A 24,917-nucleotide genomic window follows, 5' to 3' on the forward strand; every position below is an offset into this window, starting at 1 on the left:
TGAGAATCGTATAAGGTATGTGACAAGTGACAGTGTCCGACCGACACAATAATCACATAGTATGGGAGTGACAAATAAGTAGGTAAGTTTAAGTAAGATGATAAAATAAGACATCTAAACATGTAAGGAAAAGTTGGAAATGACGAACACGTGAGGGACCACCTGTTCGATTTCACGTAAAGCAACAGAGTCATGGACATTATACCCACGTTATTGTTATTTCAACTAGATTAGAATTTCGTCCTTGTTTACATAAAGAAAAAAAAAAAAAAAACAACGAAATCATGTATAGACTGTAATTGCTAATTGTGGTACACACGTAAGAAAATTACGTTGGGCTCAGTCGGCTGAGGCCTCCAACCGCCATACGTGCCGAATTTAACCAAACGTTAGGCGGGTTTTTTTGGCTCTCTTCTTCTTCTTTCCTCGCTTTCTTCATTCTTCTTCTTCTTCGGGCTGGAGCTTCGCAGCTGAAGTCCGCTCGAGAAACTCTGGCAGGGGGTCGCGCTAGACGGAAGTAGAGTAGAGAAAGCTCCGCTCGGCGTGCCAAGTTTGTTCGGATAAACAGCTAACGAGACCCAGCGAGTTACTCTGTCAACTTAAGCGCCCTGTTTCTGCGACGTCGGAACTACCGCTCCGCGGCCTCCGCGGCGGTCAAAGGGAGAGTGCCGACGCCTCCGCTTTAACGAACTACCCTTTGCTGAGCGACATAGAGCTGACTCGCGAGTAACCACCCAAAATGGGGCACGACGACTACTTTGAGAGGTTAACCGAGACGTTCAAACACAAAACACAGCAAAATGACGGTGAGAAAGTGTAAAAATAGTACAAGGTGTCACAAAAGTAGTCCTTTAATTATAGAATATAGACAATACATGATATGAACGGCAATGGAAGATTGAAATATATCGAATCATATAAGTATTGGGTGACAAGATGACGAGTGTCCGACGACACACATAGACACATAAGTATGGTACAGTATGACGAGGTCCCGACGACACATATAAGGATGGGGAGTGACAAATAAGTAGTAAGTAATAAGATTAATAAGACACAACACATAAGAAAAGTGAATGCCGAACAACGTAAGGACCAACCTTCGATGACTTTTCATTACATGTTTAGATGTCTTATTTTATACGTAATTAACTTAACTACTTATTTGTCACCTCCATCCTTATAGTATCGGTCGGACACATCGTCATAACTGTCACATAATACTTATGTGATTATGGGTGTCGTCGACACTCGTCAGACTTGTCACACATACTTATACGATCTATATATTTCATACTGTTGCCATCGTCACGTTCAATCATTTGATATATCTATAATTAGGACTACTATTGTAACACCTGTACTAATTTTTACACTTCCTGCACCGGTTGCATTTGACTGGTTTTTGTTGTTTGAAAACGCCCGGTTAACCTCTCCAAAGTAGTCGTCGGTGCACCCATTTTGGGGGTTACTCGCAGTCGAGCTCTAATGGTCGCCTACAGGGTAGTTCGTAAAGCGAGGCGCCGGCACTCTCCTTGACGCCGCGGAGCGACGCGGGAGCAGAGTCGACGTCCGCAGAAACAGGGCGCTTAAAGTTCAGAGTACACCGCTCGAGGCTCGTTCAGCCTGGTTTATCCGAACCAACTCTGCGCAACGCCGAGCGGAGCTTTCATCTACTCTTATCGTCAGCGTCGACCCCCTCCAGAGTTTTTCGAGCGGACGCAGCCTGTCGAGGCCAGCCGAAAAGAAGAAGAGAAGAAGCGGAAGAAAGAAGAAGAGAGCCAAAACCGCCTAACGTTTGGTTAAATTCCACGATGGCGTTGGAGCCTCAGCCGACTGAGACTAAACGTAATATTTCTTACGGTGTACACAAATAGCAATTACAGTCTAACATGATATCATTTATGTAAACAAGGACGAATCTAATCTAAGTTAGAAATAACAATAACGTGTATAATGTCCATGACTCTGTTGCTTTTACGTGAAACAAGTGGTCCTACTTGTTTCGACATTTCACTTTCTTACATGTTAGATGGTCTTATTTTAATCTTACTTAACTACTACTTATTTGTTAAACTCCCCATACTTATGAATCTAATGTGCTCGTGACATCGTCATACTTGTCACGCATACTTATACGATTCCTAATATTTCATACTTTTGCCATTCGTCACGTTCATATCATATTGTATATATCTATAATTAAAGGACTACTATTTGTAACACCTTGTTACTAATTTTTACACTTTCCTTCACCGTTGCATTTTGACTGTGTTTTGTTGTTTGAAAACGTCTCGGTTAACCTCTCAAAGTAGTCGTCGTGCCCCATTTTGGGTGGTTACTCGCGAGTCGAGCTCTATGGTCGCTCAGCAAAGGGTAGTTCGTAAAGCGGAGGCGTCGGGCACCTCTCCTTGACGCCGCGGAGCGGCGCGGAGCGAGAGTTCCGACGCCCGCAGAAACAGGGCGCTCTAAAGTTGTAGAGTACACTCGCTCGGAGGTCTCGTTCAACCTGTTTTACTGATTGGTAGTACGTTGCGTGCTCGTTCTGCAACTAGCTTTAACGCGTCCAGACGCGTCCAGAGCGAACAGAGTTTGTTCGGATCACAGAGGGAGGCGGGGCAGGTGGGTCATTTTTTACTATACCTATAAAATAAATAAAATATGACTGAATGGTACCTTTGTTTGTTCGTTGGAAAAATTGTTCTTGTTGATCTCATCTCCTATACTCTACCTCGGTTCTATTTTCTCGAGTTGTTGAGACTTGTTATCTGATCAAATTACTCGTGCGACTGAGTCAGACGTCAGACATGACCCGACCACCTTCAGGACGACTAATCAGAGTTGTAAAAGGGGAACATCTATGCAAAGGAAGCTCCGTTGCGGGAAACGGAAATTGGACTATAACGATATTAAAGGAAGGAAAATTTCGGTTCAAGATAAGTACTCGTGAGAATGAAAGTCTCGAGGAAAGGGGAAATTGGTACGAGTGTAGAATATTGACTGAAAATCAGGCACCGGAGAAAGTGTGTGACACACGAGAGGAAGATCGAAAGGGACTAGTATAAAGTCGTTATGCATGTACAGACGACCCGAAACCGAAACGCCCTTGAGAAACATCTAAGTGTGGTGTGTCACTCAGGTAGTAGGTAAGTCGGCGTACAAAGCTGAGAAGACGGTAGAGCTTCTCGCTTGGAAGTGGTACGACGGTGGGGACCGTAGTAGTAGTCTTGTAGGAGCTAAAGTATGAAAACGGTAAGCAGTGCAAGTATAGTATAACATATATAGATATTAATTTCCTGATGATAAACATTGTGGAACAATGATTAAAAATGTGAAAGGAAGTGGCAACGTAAAACTGACACAAAACAACAAACTTTTGCAGAGCCAATTGGAGAGTTTCATCAGCAGCACGGGGTAAAACCCACCAATGAGCGCTCAGCTCGAGATACCAGCGAGTCGTTTCCCATCAAGCATTTCGCCTCCGCAGCCCGTGGAGAGGAACTGCGGCGCCTCGCCGCGCCTCGCTCTCAAGGCTGCGGGCGTCTTTGTCCCGCGAGATTTCAACATCTCATGTGAGCGAGCCTCCAGAGCAAGTTGGACAAAATGACTAACCATCATGCAACGCACGAGCAAGACGTTGATCGAAATTGCGCAGGTCTGCGCAGGTCTCGCTTGTCTCAAACAAGCCTAGTGTCTCCCTCCGCCCCGTCCACCCAGTAAAAAATGATATGGATATTTTATTTATTTTATACTGACTTACCATGGAAACAAACAAGCAACCTTTTTAACAAGAACAACTAGAGTAGAGGATATGAGATGGAGCCAAGATAAAAGAGCTCAACAACTCTGAACAATAGACTAGTTTAATGAGCACGCTGACTCAGTCTGCAGTCTGTACTGGGCTGGTGGAAGTCCTGCTGATTAGTCTCAACATTTTCCCCTTGTAGATACGTTTCCTTCGAGGCAACGCCCTTTGCCTTTAACCTGATATTGCTATAATTTCCTTCCTTTTAAAGCCAAGTTCTATTCATGAGCACTCTTACTTTCAGAGCTCCTTTCCCCTTTAACCATGCTCACATCTTATAACTGACTTTTAGTCCGTGGCCTCTTTCACACACTGTGTGCTCTCCTTCTAGCTTTCCCTGATCATATTTCAGCAATACGTACATGTCTGCTGGGCTTTGGCTTTGCGGGAACTCTTTGTAGATTCACACCACACAGTGAGTCCATCATCCATCAGCCGCATGTTTCGACTCTTCTGCCATCTCGAAGAGCGAACCTTCACCATGCTGCACCCCTGCATCATCACACGAACATCCTCGTTGTCCAGCAGCCCTGGAACACAAAAGCATAAACAAAGAAAGAAGGTTTTAGTATAAACAATGTATTGTGATTGAGTAAGTAGAGTTTGTCTTGGTTTTGTGCCCATTTGTCGTTTAAAAAAAAACATGTTTAAAAAAACGGTACCTTAAGATCGTACTCTTTCCTTTGTAAGTGAGTAGTTAAATCATGATTAATGTTGTACAGTCTGTAAGGATAGTAAGAACTAGCATCTACTACAGCCATGCTAAGAGCTCTGCGGTTGTTATTAGCTACACCAGTGGTTCCCAATCTAGGGGGCGTGAAGCTTGGGAAGAAATTGTAAACAAACATTGTTTGCTTGTAAAATCAATAAAATTTACACATTTTGAACACAACCGGCCGTTAAAAGAAAAGTGGACGAGCCCCAGACAAGCCATTCAGCTATAATGCCCAAATCAACAAAGTATGATGAGGCATACATCTCCCTTGACATCTAACTTGTTCGGTGCGGAGATCTCTCTCTCTTTTTTTTAAATTTTTTTTTCATAACAACACAATTTCCCGATTTTGGATCATCAAAGTACATCTTATTATCTTATAGAACTACGCCTATATTGCGTACAGTGCCCATAAACTATGGCACACCCCCCGCCCCAAACTCAAGTTGAACTGCCCCAGCCCCAGTCAAAACCAGAGGTTTATGTGAAATAGTTCTGTTTTTGAAATAATGGTTTAGTGTGCAATTATGGGTTTTAATTTTGTATTTGTGTTAATTTAAAATAAATCAAACTCCCAAAAAACGTATACAGCTTCTGTGTGCTTTTATTAACATTGGAATTTACTGTGTAAGCGGCCGCGGGGGGGGAGAGCTTTAGAGAGCTCTCTCCTGAAAGACTGAGCGGCTCTGATAACCTCAGCTCAGTGAGGTAAAGGCACACCTTTATACGATCATTATAGTTATAAAACAATAACAGAATAGATGAAAAACAGGTATAAAAATACTATATGACAGTACAAAAAAGTTGTTATTAATAAACAAGAATACAGTTTTAAAAGGGGAGTGATTTTTAAAATATCCATAAAGAAAAAGAAAATCTGCTTACAGTTCTGTTTCATATGGGTGTTGAGAGATGTATCCATTGTTCTCTTAATTTTGCTCTCAAAGTGCACCAGATTGATGCTTTTAACTTCAATATTAATTTTTAAAAAATCTTCACGGGGGAGCTTGCCCCCGGACCTCCCTAGAGAAGGTTAGGTCTCCCCCCAACTTAAATCATGTGGGGGGGGAGGGGGCGCCAGCTAAAATCTTGCCTAGGGCAGCAAATTGGTCAGAGCCGGCCCCGACCAGTGGTTATTGCTTTTAGAATTGACAAACTCCTATGCAACAGCCGTAATCCTGGAACATACAACCTTTTTGACTGTATTTCTAAAGCCGGCCTCTCATTATTATATACAGTCAACACATGTCTGCTTTACCCTAAACTCAAGGTTGTGTTTCCTATACAAACCTTGCAGTACATGACCTGTGCTCAGCGTATTCAGTGTGGTGTTGTGTGTAGCTCTCATGGAGTGTCTTAAAAAGTGACTTGATGTTTTAACCACATAATGTGTATTTTCTCCCAGTCTGGACTTAATGAAAATGAATAAGGTAGCCTACTTCAAGAATAAAACTGAAAGTGAAACAGAGTACTGTAAATACCGTTGTTTGGTTTACATGAGCTGGTTTTGATAAGATCTTAATAAAAAAAAAAGGGACTAAATCAAAGCTGACAAAAAAACAAGTAATCTATTTTTGAATGAATATATTTAAGGTTTGGACAGTTTTTTTGAACAAAACAAACAATTAAAGATGTGGCAGAGATGTGGGTCATTAGTTTAAAAGGTTTGATTGGCAGTAGTTAAGCCTACGGAATCATCTTGGTCTAGTGTTTTGGTGGGCAGAGGGGAATATTTATCCTTAGTGGTTAGTAGCTATCTGAAAATTACTGAAACTATTCAAACATTCAGACAAAAAATGGGTCTGAATATTGCTCCTGTATAATGCAAATTTACATTTAGCAAAACTGGTGTAGAAATTGTCCCACACTTTTGATGCATAAATCTACTCAAACATCGGTTTTAATGGTTTAGTTAAGAAGTAGTTATACCAGACTACTTTGTAAATTATTATATCAAAATCATGCAGCAACAGCTTTACAGTACAAGTGTTAATAGCACATTCAGCCATGCCTCATTGCTTCTTTTGCAGGGATGAATGGGTCCTCTCAAAGAGCATTCTTCTCTTTCAGGACTTTTCAAAGGAAAGGTCTAAACAAACTCTAACTCTTGTCAAATATTTCTTTAGGATTGGACTCATCTGCTCACCCTTGAAGATTTGACCAGAAACTGTTGGCATACTTTCTTTAACGTTCCCTTAAATCCTAGTCCTTATTATTTCAGTGCCAAACGGCTGAGAGAGTTCCTCAGAGGGCCCCCGAAGCAACAGCACAACAGAAACTGAGCTCCCAGCTCCCAGCTCCCTCCCCCTGACTAGAAACAAACTGGGTGCAGCAGAGGAGCTCTCCCCACTAGGGTTGAGGACAAAGAAACCCCCCTACCAGCCCTCCATCTATAACAACCCTGTTTTCCAAGCTGTTACCACATGCAAGGCATTCTCACAAGCATAGCACATGGGCCTGATTAACTGCAGGTCATTGACCACGCAACTACCCAAACAGCCTTTACTGCCTCTTTCTCAATACACTGCTTTACCTCTTTTTATTGCCTCTCAAGCCTCAACCACATTCTTTCTTTCCTACCTGCATGATTTTAATATCTAACCAAAACGGACAAGTGAGCACAAGCCTGAAAGTGTTGGCAAATCCCACAGATTTAATCCACAGTGCATTTTAACAGGAGCAAATTCACCATGCTCCTGAAAACCCCTTTATAAGGCCGCAAATGGAGGGATGGACAGGATTCTTCGGGCTATCTGAATCGTGTTTTCTTTTCATCGTCTACTGTAGAAAATCTGGTTGACAGCCACTACATCACATGCTCAAAGACCTGCATTCCAACTGGCTAGCAACCCTGCTAGCCAGTTGGCATGAAGCATTTCAACACTGCACAGTAATTAGAAAAGCAGCAGAACCGGCATGGTGGAAAGTAAAGAAGGTTAAAGAAGTCTACAACCATGCTAGCTGCTAACCAAACACTGCAACACTTTTAGCTATGCTAGCAAAAGCACCTCAGCATTTGCTATGTTTGTAACGTTTACCATCTTTATTTAGCTCAATAGCATGGTTACATTAGCTTATTTGCCATAAACATTGTACAGCTGTGCTTGATGGATTTTCCGTACGTTTTGCAGATCATTTTGTTCATACACAAAAGATTTTGATGGATAAATATTTCACTCTATGATAACATTAAATAGCAGAGGTGGGAGAAGTAGGCTACTCAAATCGTGTACCAGAGTGTGATACTTAGCCCATATGTTTTCCTCACTATATCTACAATATCTGCTGTTGTAATCGTGTAAATGTCCCCGTTTCCGGAACAAATCGAGGATTTCTAATTTCATCTATCAAGGAGCGAAGTCATACTAGAGGAAAAAGGAAAAAGTGATTCATCATCTAGTAACCAGAATTGTCTAAAAATCGGTCCTAATTAATTTGTTCTTCTAGATAATGAGATGTTCTCATGATAAGTGATACGTTTGACCTGCTGAAGTGGCAAGAGTCAGGGAGTAATCCAACAAGAATTACCCCTTAAAGGGCCTTGAATGTCGGTACACAGTTTCATGGCAGTCCATCCAATAGTTAAGATTTTCCACTCTGGACCAAAGTTGTGGACAAGCCAATCCACAGACCTACAGAGAGATTGTAAACAGTTGGATAGCTGACAGCTCTATGTGAAAAGAATTGGCTAAAATAAGAAGGTTGCTGGATCAGCTGTGAGAAAACAACAAACATTAAAAAGAATCTCATAGTCATATGGATTATTTTTCTAAGGGTGTTTCCACACTACGAGCAGCAGGAGCGCCTTGAAACTGATATGAGGATCAGAAAGAAAATAACCATATCAGCTGGTCAGTAATAGAGTGTGTCTGCATGCGTCCTCTTCATTCAGGCGCACATATCAGCTCCTGCCGGGACACAGTTCACGTTTCTCTCAGCATTAGCACTGACACGAGAGACAGCTAGCAAGGATTCTACACTTGCATCAAGATGGAGGGTTAGGGTGTTGTCGATATGATATGGGTGACAGGCCAATTAAATGTTCTTAATTCTGTCCCACAGCTGTTTCAACAAGACGGATTAGGCAGCGAATAGGGTAACTCTTAGAACAAGATCCAACCTTTAATGATATATATGGTATTTAGAGTTATGATTTGGGAAGAGCTTGACTGTACTCTGGAGACTCTCAGCGGATGATCTGAGAACAGTTATCTCAGGAAAATGTTTAGAAACTAATTTAGTTTTATTTTAAAATACAGAATAACGTTTCAATGGTTTTGTCTGGTTCTTATTCAGCTGATAATAAGCAACACTTACATTTTCTTCATCTTTCGTATGAATTCACAGGAATAGTTAAAGGAAGTAACTGTTATGTAGATATCAGCTCAAATGTAATCAGCTATTGCAACTTTAATATCTAGATTGTGTTTTTACCTTCTTTCAAAATGGTATCTTATGCAAACATGAATTAGAAAGATATAAAAAACAATGGTATGAACATGAATCGCAAGTTGGGTCTCGCTTCTCTTTAGGCTAAAGATCTTAAATTGTTGGGATTTCTCTGCTGGATACTGAGGTTGGCAGATGAGTTCATATCATCAGATGGTGTGAGAAGTGGAATGTTCCATTTTTGGGGGGGTATTTTTCGTAATACAAGGATTTAAAAATGATTGTATTATTTGAATGGCCCCTTTCCGGTAACCCCAGATGTCAGACCCAAACAACAGTGTTTAGCTGTGCTGTAGAATTATTGTGGAGGGTACTGTTTACTTTATTAGTTGAATATAAGTTTATAAATCTCTGACATGTGAAAATCCCTGATTAATTAAAATAGTCTCTGACATCCCAGACAAAACATATGCATCCTTTTCCTGTAGCAGATTCCAGAAACCTCATATGGGTTCAGAGTTATGTTAAAAGCATTTTTAATAAAAAATTAAGAAAAGTCGTGTGTACATAAAGGTTGAATTACTTTTCAATACTCTGGAGTCTATGTTTGAAAATGTAAATGCAGGCTTCATAAAATGGTTTTAAGATCTGGAAGTGAATAGATTTATGGATTTTGTTTGCGTGAATCTTGTTTGTTCTCGCAATGAACTAATTCCTGTGTTTCACAATCACAGCACCCCAGAGCACTAGAGTGCACAACACTGCTGACAACCTCAGTCTGTTTCTGAAACCAAATACAAGACCGTCCCAGGAGATGTCAGTGACAGCAACAAATATATTTTTCCGTGTGTGGACTTGTCTGATTCAAATATAGATTTTCTCAAAACTAACAAACTTTCAGTTCACCAGAAATGTTATCGTAATGAAGAGGTTAACAGCAAATGAGAAATATTTTAACAAACAAGGAAAACTTGTCCTGTGACACCTCATGACACAGCAATCTGACCCCCTTAGTTCCACTTTTTTTCATTATGAAAGTACAGTGTGTGTGTTTCTTTCTTTCTCTGAAGTAAGTAAGGATTAAAAGCTGCTAAGGCATGGTGTGTTGAAGGCCACCTCGCTGATTTATGTTGACACATGGCTGAAAGAGGTCAGGGTGTGGTGGGGGTGGGTGAGCTCACTTGCTTGATTTTTTGGTATTAGCGAGACACTGTTCTAGATTCATGCACATACACTGCTGGGAAAAAAGCTGGGGTATATGTTCAGGGACAGGCAGGAGCTGAGCTAACTGAATTAGAAAATGTTTGGATCTGAACATATACTGATGTACACTGTTGCCCAAAAAGTTGGAATAATGGTGTTTTCAGACACATTCCTCTTTTTATTCCTATTTACACAAAAAATCATTTCATGATCAGAGGTATACAAAATATGTTATTCCAACTTTATGGGCAACCGTGTATAATGTATAATGATTAGGTAACTAAAAAAGTTGTAGGTTGACAAAAGAAAAATGTACAATCATTTCGATAATGTATCCATTCTAAAAGTAATTGATAACAAATAAACAGGTTATCAGCTGTTTTAAAGTATTTTTTAAGTCAACTTAAAAAATGACGAGGTCTACTTGTTGGATTAACGGTTTACAGCCCTGCAAACACACTGCTGTGTAAACAAAGCAAAACAACAATCAGGGGTTCAATGTTCGGAGATAAAACCTTCAGAGCAGTTTTCTTTGCAGATGTCTAGACATCCAGTGTCTTGCAGGTATTCTGACGGATGCTCAACAGGTGTCTTTATTGGGGTGAGGTTAGAATGTGAGCATAGAAGGTTTGTGTAATGTGGCAGCATGCAGCCTAATGTAGTTGGACTGAGAACCAGGCTGGGATGTGAATAGTGAGCAGCCTGATTCACTAGTGAGTGACTTCAGCTCTTCATTAACACATGAATACCCCCCCACACACACACACACACACACACTCACAAACACTGTTCCTTTCAGCTCTGGTTGATGTGTCATTATCTGGTGATTAACAGTCACTTTATACAAAAGTTAAATATATTACACTCTAATTCTTGACTAAAGTGACTAAATAACTGTACATCACTGAGGTGATAGCACAGGAGAAAACCTTCCATACAAAAGATATTTACATACTCACAGAGGTTCTTATAGTGTTTTTATCCCAGCTAGAGCGCAGTGAGCTTTGAAGCAACAGAATGGACCTCAAAAAGTTTGGATTTTCTTACCGAGCCTCCTGATGGGGTCTATGGGCTTCTCAGCCCCTTTCTTCCTCCGCTCTTTCGGACTGCTGGTCGCTGACTTACCGCTGCCTAACATTATCACAACTCCAGCGAAAAATAACCGGAGGATACAACTTTAATGCACGCAGCTGGCCCGTTAACTCTGGGAAATAGTAAGTGCAGGTGTTTCCCGCAAGCGCAGATTTCTGCTGTCCCAGAAAAGCGTCTGAGCAGAGAGAGAGAGCCGAGCGCAACAGTTATCCGTTTCCCACATGTTTCAAGTCCCTCCCCGGCGCTGCTGTCCATGCAGGCTGTGCGTAATATGATTCCAAACAAGGCGCACACTTTACGCACTCCCACCTCCTTCTTCTGCCCCAACAAACAACGACGAACTGAATTACATGAGACAGGCACCATGTCCATGAATGAACATGTCCATGTCCATGAATAAGAATATAATTTACTCAGGTACAAATTTGATTTAAAAAAGTTACAAGCTATTCGGCAGATTCGGATTAACAGCCAAATTGTTATAGATAGGAAAGGTAAACATATGAGTTTACTGATGCCTTGCTTAGGGTATATTATCAAACTTCGCATTAGCATAAAAAGCAGCTTATTACAGTAGGGTAATAATGGCATGTGTTGTGAAGTTAAGGCCATTGGATCGCTCACTGTTTCGAGTTTCTGGGAAATATGAGGAGGGAAAACTAAAATAGGAGAATATTATAAAACAAGCCGGTAGAGTGTGTCAGAGCAAATACTTAGGACATGAAAATGTTTCCTTTTCAATGATTTAATCTCAATCCCTAAGAGTGCAGCGCTCCCTGCTGGTCATTGCAGGAAACTGCAAACATCTCAACAACAAATCAATCATTTTAAAGTAAAATTCCTCTTCTACGGCCAGCTAAATCTACATTTATCCATACGGTGATGTGCTGTAAAGTAGGAATCAAACTAAGAATTAACTCTTATTTGTAAGTGGATGGAGATGGGCCCACAGCACCCGAGCAGTGGCTGGAAACTTAATAAAGTCTTGTAATGGAGTTATAAAGGAGATCAGAGAGACACAGAGCTCAGCTGGGCGGTCTAAAACTCTTCCTGTCAGGACGACTCGAGCATGAAATGTGACTTTGCCCTGATCCACAGACATCCACAAAATAACACACATAACAAGCAGGTTGTGTGGGGTTGGAGGGAGTCTCTTAAAGTGACATGTTTCTTTCAATAAATCACAAATCACACGAGAAGTAAACTAAATCTTTCTTCATAAAAATCTTAAAAACATAGCCCCCTGTGCTCAGATATATATCGGCCATTGTTTTAATTTAAATTTCAAAGCCATCCGTGGGCCTAAAACTATTTCTATCTTTCATCTCTCAATTGCAGCAACAGCCATGTTAGACAGAGAGATTAAGTCATGTTTGCTAATCCTCACAGGCTTTGGTCTATGCAGGAGCACCAATGGCTCTAAAGCTGCACAATGCTCCTTGATTTAAAAAAACAAAACAAAAAACATAACATGATAACTTAGTATGATTTCCTAATCCCCACAGTCGTTAGGCTTCATATTGACTGGAACATAGGCTATCAAGTCTTCCTGAAAGGATTCCCAGCTCAGCTTGCTTATTTTCCAGAGCTGAAACCCTGCCTGATTCTATTAGTAGAAACAGTAGGCCTGTGTTGTTTGCAGCCATTGGATTCTAAGTCAATCTGTGTTAGGAGACCCACCATAAGGGGTCACAGACTAACAAAAAAATTTCTTCCATTTATAGCCTAAAAGTTAGGCTAAGAAACTATATGTGTGTGCAGGATATAGTTAGTGACAAATGCAGTGAAATATTAAGTTCAGTATACTGACTAGCAATTGTACAGGGAACCGTTAGACATTTCCAAAGTAGGCTTATGTGTTTTAAAAATAATAAGATATTTATATATATAAATATATAAAATAGGCTACATATACCACAAGGTTGCCATACAAAATTAATTCAAAGAGTAATTCATTTCAGCTTTTTATTTTTATTTTACACAGAACAACAAAGGTTATAAAGAAAAGTTGTTGAAAATGTATGATTCAATTGTTAGTTGTGTGTAAATCACAACCAGGGCTTGCTAAATTTGAAACGAAAGGAAAGCTTCAGGGCTGCCTTGCAAGATCTGGGGCCGTCTATTTCCTGAAGCTAAACTAGTTCATCGAGGGTTCCAGTTCACGGATTATAAGGAACAAATGCTATTTTTTCATTTGAACTTTTCTTTATAGCTTGGAGTATATATTAATCTGACAGAATGGCATAATTAAAATGTTGAAATCAATCGTAATCCTGTAGTAAGGAACCCTCACGGGATACATAACGTTCCAGCAATTACGCTGACCCAGGATAAACACATTGGCCTAGTTAGCAGATAGCTAACGTTAGCAACTTCAATAGCTGGTTGTATTTATATACTTTGTTGCGTAGTCGCTAAAGCTTAATCGAAAAAATTGATGGTAGGAATCATTGTTTTAAGGTTGTCGATCCATTGTTGCTTATTACTTAGCATTAGTTAGCCTGGCTTTATGTACATTATGGCGTTTGGGTTAACGTAGCACTGGCTTTTTTTTAAGGTCATTTTTGAATTCCCAATCTCAATTCTTTGAAGTTCAATAGATTAACAACACAGCCCCAAAACTCCCCAACAGATCAATGTGAGGCAAAGTTCATACTGTGAGCTTAAACCTAAAACTAACAACTAACGTAGCACTGGCCCTGGCTAGAAATAACTTGCGTTGTAACATCGTCGAGCTCTAACAACACCGTGTATTTGTTTTTGTTCTAACGTTAGTGCGTATGGCTTCACACTTTATAATGATGGCAGTGTTTAGTTTGGGAACGAAACAACGCAGCTATCATTTGCTAACTAACGTTAACATTCGGCTAACGTTAGCTAGCTAGCTTAGCCTTAGCTTTTAACACGACACACCAGTGTAAAACTAACACTGCATATCAGAAACATGGGTGGGTTGCGCAGAAAAACTCAAAACTGATCTACACAACTCCGTCCACTGGCAACAGGATTATTGAGCAAGAGTTAGATCGCCTGACCCACCCTTTAACAACGAGGGGCTCTGAGATGTACTCGGAGCGGAAGCTTGACAATAAATGTCGTTTGTTTACGCTGATTCCCGAGTTCGCCGAGACTGTGTCCCACAACGTATCACTCCGCACAACACACATAATTGTCATAATGAATCATTTAAGGCTGTAATATCATCAAAACGACGCGTTTCGATACATTTAAACATGAAAAATACTTGCATTTTCAACACAAGTTGTTTTTTACTTATTTCCTTGTGTGAACATTAAACACGGACTAGTTTCCCTAAGCGGGGTTCTTTATTTTGCTTTAAATGCAGGAGGGTTTTTATTTCATTTATAATTCGGCTTTATACTGTGAGGGCAGCAAGGACATATAATACATATGTAGTTACGTCTAACGTATTCTAATTAGACCAAGCGACTCAAATGTAATTTAAACTTATTTAAATTAACTTATATTTCATTACTAAGTATTTTTACCCCTTTATTGTGTAGATGGTACCATCCTTAAAATGTACCGGACTGCTTTCTTGGTGTGGATTACGTACTTATGATTGACCCATGGATTGTCGAATCAAAAAATACTTAAAGCTTAGCAACAGCAAAGTTACCCTCTTGTCCAATCAACAAAGAGAAGGGTGGGCTTTATCGCGCTCAAGAGTCTACCGTATGATTGGTTAAAATCCTCGTCAGTTATCGTAGACTTGTGGAATATGTAGTTTGGTTTGTAGGCCTCCGACAGTGCTACATTGAATTCAAAACAACATATCCCACAATCCAACGCGCGTAACAAACAGCTGCATGCGCACGGAGAGAGGCGGAGCTGCTATAAAAACACGAGCTCCCTCTTCTTGAGCAGCACACTGGACACTGTTGTGACGGTGAAACGTTGTCTCCCGCTGAAAGATAGCCCTGACAGCATCGAAACAGTTAATGGTAGTTAGCGGCAGTTGCTCTGACAAACCCTCGGAGGAGTAACAAGTGTTTACTGTAGAGAAGTTTCCTTTAATTTTGCGAGAGTTTGTTTTGAAACGTCAAAACGTAGACTTCCTTTATTAATGATTTTTGGGTGATTCTGGAATACATACATTTTTGTTAAAATTTAGTTTAACGTCTTTTAACGAACTTTGAAGATCATTTTTGAGGGAGAGGACATGATCTAAAATGTACTAGAGTGGGACCATCGTAGCGGAACATCAGGATGACAGATCCAGCGGAGCAGACCCTTCACCTGAAAACTTTCGGCAGCCCATCAGGTGGGAGCAGCGGAGACGCGTTGAAGCATCTCCCAGCCAGAAGCCGTGGTGGACCAGAGAACGGCAACAGGGGGCGACAGAGAGACCAAAAGCAGCAGCAGCAGCAGCGGGCGGAGAAGTGTGGGGATATCAACACAGACAAGTTGTGGCAAATGAAAGGCGGACCGAGGGAGGTGTGCCCTGCCTCAGCTGCCGGAAACGAGCTCTCAAAGTGCCCGATTGCTGCCCAGTCTCATCAGAAACCCGATGTCCATGCAGCGGGTGACGGTAATCACATCGCGCAGGGGAAAAACGGCGAAGATAGCCCACTGGGAGAGACTTTAAACCAGGTGCAAGATGATAGTCATATCGACTCTGACACTGGCTTGGATGCGCGTCTGGGCAAGAAGAGGCACAGGCGCAGGACCTCCAGGAAGAAGCGCAACTGGAAGCCTTATTACAAACTTAACTGGGACGAAAGGAAAGCCCTGGAGGAGAAAGAGACGGCCAGAGCTTCTCGGTTGAGAGAGGAGATGTTCGCCAAGGGGCTCCCAGTGGCCCCTTATAACACCACCCAGTTCCTGATGGACGAGCATGACCGAGAGGAGCCCGACCTCAACACCGAGACCGGGGTCAGACGGACCTCAGGGGTCGGGACCCGCATGGAGGACACGGGCAGCGAGGAGGACTTATTTGATAACGAGGAGGAGGACGAAGATGACGGCAGCGGGGGGGGCAGCGACGGTATCGGGAGACCTGGAAACGCAGGTGGAGAGTTTCTCCAGAGAGACTTTTCTGAGACCTACGAGATGTACCACGTCGAGAGCCTGCAGAATATGACCAAGCAGGAGCTCGTGCAGGAGTACCTGGAGCTGGAGAAGTGCATGTCCCGGCTGGAGGAGGAGAACAACCGGCTGCGGCGCACCGTGGAGCCCGCGGGCCCGGCCGGGGAGAGCCCCCTGGTCCGGCTGGGAGACATGGAGAAGGAGCTGGAGAGACTGAGGGCCCAAAACACGGAGCTCCTTCAGAGCCAGCCCAGCAATGACAGGGTCGCTACAAAGTAATGGACACAATTGAAGTGGGGAAAAACCCCCCTCAAAAAGGTAACATATGGGACTGCTGATTTTTTATTTTTATTATTTGTCATCAGTTTTCTGTAATCAGTTTGTCATTTGGAAGACGTGTCCTTGCATTGTAATGCAATACTTTATTTTCTGTTTGGGCCTGTTCAAATTTTGTTTTCCAAGAATAAATGTAAATATTTCAAAATAAGTTTCTTTTTATAAAGGGAATGTATCTGACAATACGAGAATATGTGTGTTTTTTTCCTGGGTCAACTCTGTAGCTGTCCATTGACATAAACTGTTCCGTTTTTTAAAGTAAAAACAACAACATCCTTTTGTTGCATTCTCCTCCAAAAACTGAATACCAAATGACAGCTTATTGAGTCAGCTCGCCGATAATGTTTTGCAAAAATAAATTCCGGAGTTAATATTTCTAACATTTGTGTGTTAACATAAGCTCAATAAAACCTTGAAATGTCTTTTGTTGTGTTGTAAAGGCTGCTCTAAAACACAGGAAGTGGTTCAAAGCGGCAGTGTGCAAAGATACTTGCCTTTGTCAGCAAAACCAATAATCATAAAGCTTTCCTTAAAGGACCCCGAAATGTGCCAGGCAGATATGGGCCTTGAAGAGAATAATGCACGGACATGGCAGAAGGGGGTGGGGGGATGGGATATGATGGAGATGCTCTTTATGAAGGTTAACCCACTCTGAGTTTAATCCACTGAGGATGTTCTGCTAAATTAAATGCATTAATGGATTTTTTGCAACACAATATAAAAGCTTAATGTTGCAAATTGTGTTTATTATAGCTTTAACTATCGAGTGTCAATATATTCCTAGTATCACTAATTTGAACAGATTGTATACATATGAACCTATGAATAAGTTAAACTGCAGAGCCCCAGTAGTTTGGATGAAGTTTCTTTCTTGTGCAGAGGGAATCTGTGCCATTTGGCCTGGAGAGACGTTTCTAACTGCAGCCTCCAGAGGGCGGCATTCAGCTGCTATATTAAGTTGCTGCTGCTGCTAAACATGAGCCTCACTCTCCCTAGGCTAGTGTTACAAAATCCTTAAAAACAAAAACACATGTGAAAATTTTTCTTTAAACATAGTTCTGTTTATTTACATCATATAACCTTGCTTTAAAGCACACAGCCATGAGGGAAATGGTTTCAGGCGGACAACCTTTTTTAAGTCCAGTCATTTTCATATTAGTTATACTCAAAAAGCAATTCCAAATGTACACAATACAATATGTTACATATTAAGATAGTATGTACAAAAACGATTTTTAAAATACGAGACATTGGATAAAAATCACAACACACTGACTTGTTGAGTTTTCTTGAGCTGTTGGTTTATCTGTAAGAAATTGTTGTCTGACATGAGCTAATGCCGGTTCAGGGTAGGGCTTGTAAGGTGTACCATATTCACACACTGTGGATCAACTAGGCAGAGAGATAGGACCTCGATCTGTTAAAAAAGCAGCTGAGAGAGAACTATGCATCTTCCCTCTTTGCAGCAGTGGTGATAGCTGTTAATGCCTGTGTTAAAGGCAAAGAGAGTGCATAGACATGTCCTTGGCTTGACGTGTGCTTTTTAATTATTTTATTTTAAATAACAGCCTCACAATTAGACCCCTTGTATTAAATGTACACATCTTTGGGTCAGTGCCTTAGTTATACCATCAACCACAGGAGAGGAGGGCGGAGACCCAGGAACGAACCAAAGGAAACGGAAAGATAAGAACAGACCATGGCACTGCAGAACAAAAACACATTCCAGAAATCAGGCACTTTGTAGAAAAAATCTTGAGGTAAGACAAGACTATAACTCATCATTTATTATTATTATTATTATTTCTCACTGGGTTATTTGGTCGGATGAAAGCGAGTCCCATGACTTTGGAAGTTGCACCTCCTGTTTGAATGGGAAATGGAGATGACAGATGAAAACAATAGATTCATTCTGTACTCCTTTTCCTCAAATGTACCATTCCCCCAGGCAGGGAGGATTTATCAGACCTTATGGAGAACTCCTCCTCACGTAGCCCCAAGGTAATACACCTGCAGAGAGATGAACCCTCGGAGGGTATGTGGTGAGAAACACAAAGATCACCCTTAACAGAGGTGAAAATGTAGCGACTTGTATGTCCTACACAATATTTCCAAAGCCTGATAAACAGCCCGAAGCTTCTCTTTAACAAGAAAGAACGTTCTTTGTCTTGAGCTCAGCAAATATGAGCAGATCTGAAGAGGCAATGCTCAGACATCCCAGACATACAGAAACAATGAGGTCAGCTATCAAAGTGTAGCTGCCTTCAAATGATATTGTAGTAATGACCAGATTTCTATTTGCTACATGTAGATCGTTTGTGTACATGTTGATGCAACATTGTTGGAAGTATAGTCACCAGAGAACTTTATTTATAAGACTTTATCTTATAATATAACAGTTTGCTGCACAGTGCTGAGAATCAGAGAGAAAGGCCATCTTTGAGGAAATAAGGAACAGGTTTATCTTATCCCCTGTGAACAGGTACACCCAAGAGGTGAAATCACAATAAACATACTTTTTTTAAACTTTAATACAAAATATATATAATATATATATTGAATATAAAAAAAAGAATATATTAAGGGAAACATTTCAAGTAACATCTTGAAAGAAATGACTGTGCACTTTTTTAGCACTTTTGTAAACCATAAAAAAGGAACTAAAAAAAACAAATATGATAACATAATATTTATATTTACAAGGTTAACTTAACAAGGCTTTGTACAAATGTTACAAAATTGTTCAACACAAACACCTGCACGCTCAGATATGAACACATAAACAGTATTAACAAGCAACGAGACACGAGTGTGTTTGTGTCCGACTATGTCTGTTGTTTGGAATATAAATGTCTTACAGTGTCCGTGGTCTGAGGAGACACAAAATACAAAAACTGATATAAAAAAATCATTTGACTTCCCTCTTGAAATGCTTTTTAAACAACCAATTACCTTTTCTGTAATTAGAGGTGTGAGGCTGTTTCGTATGGCTCACTGAAGTCGGTTCAGAGAAGATTTTGTAACAGTTACTGTTAAACCCTTCTTTGAGCAGAAGCATAATTTTCTCAATAACCAGTGGGACGTTGCATTTTCAGCGTCCACTTGGATTTTAATGAATGTATGTCTTTTTAGAAGTACGCCAGAGAAGAGGGGAAGGATGACTGGTCATTACTATTATGGGAATTCTTGGCTGTAACAGTGATTATGGTGAGGTCTGTTTCCGTTTTATTTCTATAAAAGCACACATATGGAAAGAAAAGCTTTGGCAACACTGGAATGCCCCTCGCCATGCAAATGGAGCTAATGGAAAATAAAAAGGTGGGCTGCTCTTCATTGGTACACTGTGTTGCACCTGGCAATCAACCACAACCGTGTTGACGCTGCTGCAGGCCTACTGACCTGCAGACAGCGGCTCGGCTAAAGGGGCTCACAGGTACTGGTGGAATCTGGAGGTGGGGGCTTGACGTGTAGCCGGTTCTTGTTCAAGCCCCTCTGCGTCCCGAGGCAGTGGTTTCACCTGGTTCTGAATGATGGGGGACAGGGGGAAGTCACTGACGGTCAGCGGGGGTCTCTTCTCAGAGATCTCTGTTGGGGAGGCCACCACCGTGTGTCTGCGCCAGGCCCTCCTCTTCCTCCTGGTCTCTGGTGAAAGTGGTTTCCTCAGTCCCACGCTGCGCAGGTCGTCGGCCGAGCCCAGCAGGCGGGCGCGGACCTGATCCGCCAGAGACCTTCCCCCAGGGCCGGTGGGGGTGAAGGAGGAGGCCTCGCTGGGGGGCAGGGAGGGTTTGAGCCGGGCTGGGTGCAGGCTCTCCTGACTGCTGCCGGAGGAGGGGTTAGTTCTGGAGGTCTCCCTCCTCGCTCTGGACGTACCATCTGACCCAGAGCCAGCAGCGTGGGCCTCGGCCGCGGCGGCCTGCAGCTCCAGCAGGTCCAGGGACCGAGCCTTCCCCTTCTCAGACTTCAGCTTCTTCCTGGCCAGGGTGTCGCACTGGATCAGCTTGTGGGAGTTGAAGGAAGGCCGCGAGTGCAGTCTGTGAGTGGTGGTGGAGGAGGAGGAGAAGGAGGAGGACGAAGGTGTGGTGGACAGCGCCCCTCCCTCACTCCTGTCTGCAGAGTCTGGCGTGTGTGTGAGCGCTGTGGGCGGGGCCAGCAGGTTTGTGGGTGAGAGGGCAGGGGCCTTGTAGTGGGTGTAGAGGAAGCTGCGGGGGGCCGCCTGTGTGTTCACGGGTGGTGTCGGGTGTTTCTCAGGTCTCTCCTGGGTGAGGGAGCGCGAGGCGAAGCCGCTCTCGTTGTCCGTCTCGCTCACCAGCTCGCTGTGCTCGTCATCAGCATCGCCCCCCCTCCCCTCGGATCCCAGGCTCCGCCCCAACGTGGAGAGGGTGGAATAACCGGAAACAATAGAGCGAGCGTCCTCTGGAGATCTCCACGGCGGCCCCTTCACCTCCACCCGCACCTCCTCCTCCTCTTGCAGCAACGTGGCTGCCGGCCTTCCTCCTGCCTCCTCTTCCTCTTCCTCTTTACTGCACGTCCGGCCGGGATCAACCGTCACCACCTGCTCTCCTACCACCTCTTTCACTCCGCTTTCTACAACTTCCTGGTCTTCCTCTTCTTCCTCTTCCTCTTCATCGTCGTCCTCCTCTCCCTCTGCTCGAGGCGCAGTGTCTCCTTCCGGCAAGCCCGCCCCCTCTTCCCCCCCTGCCACTAAATGTCCGGCTTTGATTGGCTCGTGCTCCGAGTCGTCGTCAGTGCTGCTGCCCACACGGCGGGCGTTATGGCGCTTCCTGCGTTTGCGGCCCGTCACAGCTGACATGATGGACAGAGCCAGGAAGTCCTTGGATGTGATGTCTTTCTTTGACCCCCACGACCCCTGAAAAAAATTAATAAAAAGGTTACCGTGACACGTTGATGCATAACACTACATGTTCTCAATACTGGTATATGCTTAACAACTATGGCATCAATGGGAAGGCAATACAAATAAATACAATATAATCATACTTATTATATTAATGACCACTTATTATGTGTATTTCAACATTAAAAAAAGACTTATTTTCATGTAGGTTTCATTTTTACAGGATCTAACTTTTCAGCATAACATAATGTAAAAGACATTACCTTAGATTTCGCTGAGTCACTGTTGGTTGAGTCTGGGGACGAAATAAAAATAGGTCAGAACCATTGAAGTTTACTAAAGGCAAATCATGCAGGAGGGCACAGAGGCAGGTGGTGTATAGAATACATCACAAATCAAAGGGAACTGCTTCTGCACGATTTCATTGTTGATGTAGCAGCAGGTGTTTCTCATCAGCTGTTAATAGGAGAGCACCTGCTGTGACATCAGAACATGCTTGAAAGTCTCAGTATTTTTTCCCCTTCCCTGATTGCAAAAAATATAAATTAAAAGATGAATTCCTCTCTTCATTTTCCTCTGTGCCCTCCGATCATGACTGACACCAAGACACACATGTAGACTTGTGAAGGAGAAACAATGATTGGGGAAGCAGGGTTTGGTGTTGGAGGCATTAGGAAACCACGGCACACACCGATGACAACACCAAAATCACACTGATGACAATCAATCAGTGACAGAAGGCAGAGATTGGAGGCGTGATGGCAGAAATCATTTTGGCACACATTCCCTCACAGACACAGCAACACAGGATAAAAGCTGTTTTCTTTCACTAAGTGCATGATTAGAACATGTTTGGAGTTTAAGAGGCTCTAGATTGGTTCCTCATGTACTAACAATGACAGTTGATACATTTTAATCGTTATTTTGCACCCTCTGGTATTTGGATTTTGCCCTAGCCCATATTCTGATAAACCGTTCAGCTTTACTGTGAATCAGTGAGGTTTTCTTTACCAGTGTTTCTCCTGTATACCCCTTAAATCCTATTTTTATATTTTTCTTGTGATCTGATCTAAATGATATCTCTGTTTGTCGGTAGGTTAATTACATCTGTTTACATAATATATACCCCTTGATTTTTATATTATATATTGTTGCTGCTTTTGGGTTTTATTGTATTCAACCACTTTTTGATAAAGTGCCATACCAAAAAATGTAAAATACAAATTGATATTGTCAAGCACTTTCAGGCATATATTTGCTCGGGATCTTTGGCTGATTAAATATAATTGACTTCTTCTTTGCAGACATCACAAGTGAGCTACTTTTAATATTCATTTGAACCTAAACTTTATTGGAAATTCAAAAGTAATAAAAAAACATGAAGGAAGTTTGATGTCATTCAGGCTAGGAATTGGCGCCACCTAGAGGATTCAGCTTAAAACTATTTTATTTACTTTTAAAGCCCTCAATGGCCTGGCCCCGCCCTACCTCTCTGAGCTGTTACACAGCTACACGCCAACTCGCACTCTCAGGTCAGCTGATCAGTTGCTCCTGAGGGTGCCAAAAACGAAGTCTAAGCGCAGAGGGGACCGTGCTTTCTCTGCGGCCACCCCTAAACTGTGGAACGACCTGCCCTTGCTAATCAGACAGGCTCCCACACTGTCTGTTTTTAAATCCCGTCTTAAAACCCACCTCTTCTCCTTAGCATTCGGAAACAAGTAGATTGTTGCTTTCAGTGGTCTATTGTTTTTATTATATGGCTGTTTTATTTTATTTTTTATTTTTAATTTTTAATCATTACGTTTAATCTGGTTTGTTTTGTGTTTGTATCTTTTATTTTAAATGTATTTATTTTATGTTTTGAGAGCTTATCTCTCTGTACAGCACTTTGGTCTCAAAGTTTTTAAAGTGCTATATAAATAAAGTTGGGTTGGATTAGAGTCCCTTTGGAGCTCAGCGTGTGTTAGCAGCCTGATGATCGGACTGAAATGTGAGTGGAGTGCAGTGCTTGACTACAGGATCCATAGTGAGGGGGTGGTCTCTCAGTAACAGACCACCGTTTACACTCCAGTGTCAGATACAGCAGCTTTAAGAGACGGAGAGCATCCAGTCAGCTGTTAATTCATTAGTCAGACTGAAGTGGCGTGTTCTTACAGAGCCTGAGAGGAGACGCTGACTTTAAGGAGGGTAACGGAGACCATGGAGACACACACTATCACCAACACTCACAGTCTCTCTCACCAAAACAAACACACATTATTTCACTTTCACAATGAGGCACGGATTGATTGCACACGCACGCACACACAGACACACACACACATTGCCAGGGGGTTTCCCATCCTACCGCAGTGGCTGCTCCACAGGCTCAGCTAAGAGAAGGAAATGCAGAAACGTACAGAGAAAGTGAAAGGTGAGCAACGTGTTGGAAAAAAAGAGGTCAGCAGAGAGAAGAGAGTGTAGGCACACTATTAAACACAAGAACACTACGAGGGCTAACAGGTCTAAGACTTCTGTTGCTCATGCTGCCTTCAAGTTCTGTCCAAAAGAAGGGAATTCTGGGTTTAAACTTGGACAATCTTCCAAGGAGGCTCTAGAATTCTCAAGCCAGGCCAACATGTCGACAATAGAGATAACTTCTTTTTAAACAGGTTTTTTTTAAAGAGTTCTATCTTCAGTGGTCTCAATTCAGAATAAATAAGATCTGACAGTTGTTTTCTCTCACTGGAGCCAAAGGTTGTAATAATGGCACACTACTGGGAAATTCCCTACTTACAGCTATAAACTGAAAGCAGCAATACTTTTGATTATAACTGCCCACAATGCTATTGGACGGTTTGTTGTAAGTTGTACGCTTGTTGACTAAGAGCAGTTAGCAGCGCTCACCTGACGCCTCCCCGAGCAGACACGTCCTGCCGATGTTGGACAGCAGGTGGTCGATGTTGGGGGCGGGCTGCACGTCTTGCGTGTCCACCGGCGTCTGGATGGAAGAGAAAGAAAGAAAATGATTACTTACAGAGGATTTAAGCAGATCACTTTTACAGTGTGCAGGGAAGGGAACTGAGGTCCTAAAAGATATGATATGTTTACAGATACAGATTTTGATGTCAGCAATATTTTGTCTATGCTCTCAACCACAAATTTAAAACAGCAATTAAAATGTAAAGCCACGTTGGTTATGTGTCAACAACAGAGTGACTTATTGGTTTTATTAAACAGCACTAACGTTAAAAAAACATTTTAAATGAACTGTAAATAGTTGAGTTATAGTGGTGTCCTTAAACTACAACAGTCATTTTATCTCAGATTCAAGAATTGTTTTCCTTTAAACATGAGGAAAGAATATGTAACTGTGGCAAGTTTTCTTGTGGATGCAATGTATTTTGTTATATTAATATTTATAAGACTTTGTTAAAGTCCTCATCTTAAAACAAGAGAAAATAAAGCGGTTTGCAGCAGTAGAATATGAGGAG

The 24,917-nt window shown here is 42.0% G+C and overlaps 3 protein-coding genes across 11 annotated transcripts in view; 1 reads left to right on the forward strand and 2 right to left on the reverse strand.

Annotated features, from left to right (window-relative positions):
* The window catches only part of plcd3a (phospholipase C, delta 3a), a 26,631-nt gene extending 15,165 nt beyond the window's left edge, over window positions 1-11,466 (reverse strand). Inside the window, exons 1-2 of one of the 2 annotated variants that reach the window (XM_010772750.1) lie at window positions 11,160-11,466; window positions 4,168-4,335 (exon numbers count right to left, since the gene is read on the reverse strand). In XM_010772750.1, the coding sequence (XP_010771052.1) occupies window positions 4,168-4,335; window positions 11,160-11,250 (259 nt within the window). In that variant the 5' untranslated portion in view covers window positions 11,251-11,466. Of the gene's footprint in view, window positions 1-4,167; window positions 4,336-6,666; window positions 6,756-11,159 lie in introns of those variants that run through there. The other variant, XM_010772751.1, reaches the window with a different exon arrangement.
* Window positions 11,467-15,096: 3,630 nt separating this feature from the next.
* Window positions 15,097-17,011, forward strand: hexim1 (HEXIM P-TEFb complex subunit 1). The gene has a single exon (XM_010772752.1). The coding sequence runs from the start codon at window positions 15,435-15,437 to the stop codon at window positions 16,530-16,532; it is 1,098 nt and encodes a 365-aa protein (XP_010771054.1). The 5' UTR covers window positions 15,097-15,434; the 3' UTR covers window positions 16,533-17,011.
* A 623-nt stretch (window positions 17,012-17,634) lies between these two features.
* LOC104946861 (rho GTPase-activating protein 23) overlaps window positions 17,635-24,917 on the reverse strand; it is a 55,082-nt gene continuing 47,799 nt past the window's right edge. For all 8 annotated transcript variants that reach the window (XM_010772757.1, XM_010772758.1, XM_010772754.1 and 5 more), the window contains 3 exons: window positions 24,331-24,424; window positions 21,708-21,739; window positions 17,635-21,456 (listed from right to left, as the gene is read on the reverse strand). In XM_010772757.1, coding sequence (XP_010771059.1) covers window positions 20,017-21,456; window positions 21,708-21,739; window positions 24,331-24,424 — 1,566 coding nt within the window. In that variant the 3' untranslated portion in view covers window positions 17,635-20,016. The remainder of the gene's footprint in view (window positions 21,457-21,707; window positions 21,740-24,330; window positions 24,425-24,917) is intronic.

The sequence above is a fragment of the Notothenia coriiceps genome, unplaced genomic scaffold, assembly GCF_000735185.1.
Source record: "Notothenia coriiceps isolate Sejong01 unplaced genomic scaffold, NC01 NC01_scaffold00011603, whole genome shotgun sequence".
NCBI classification, from domain to species: domain Eukaryota; kingdom Metazoa; phylum Chordata; class Actinopteri; order Perciformes; family Nototheniidae; genus Notothenia; species Notothenia coriiceps.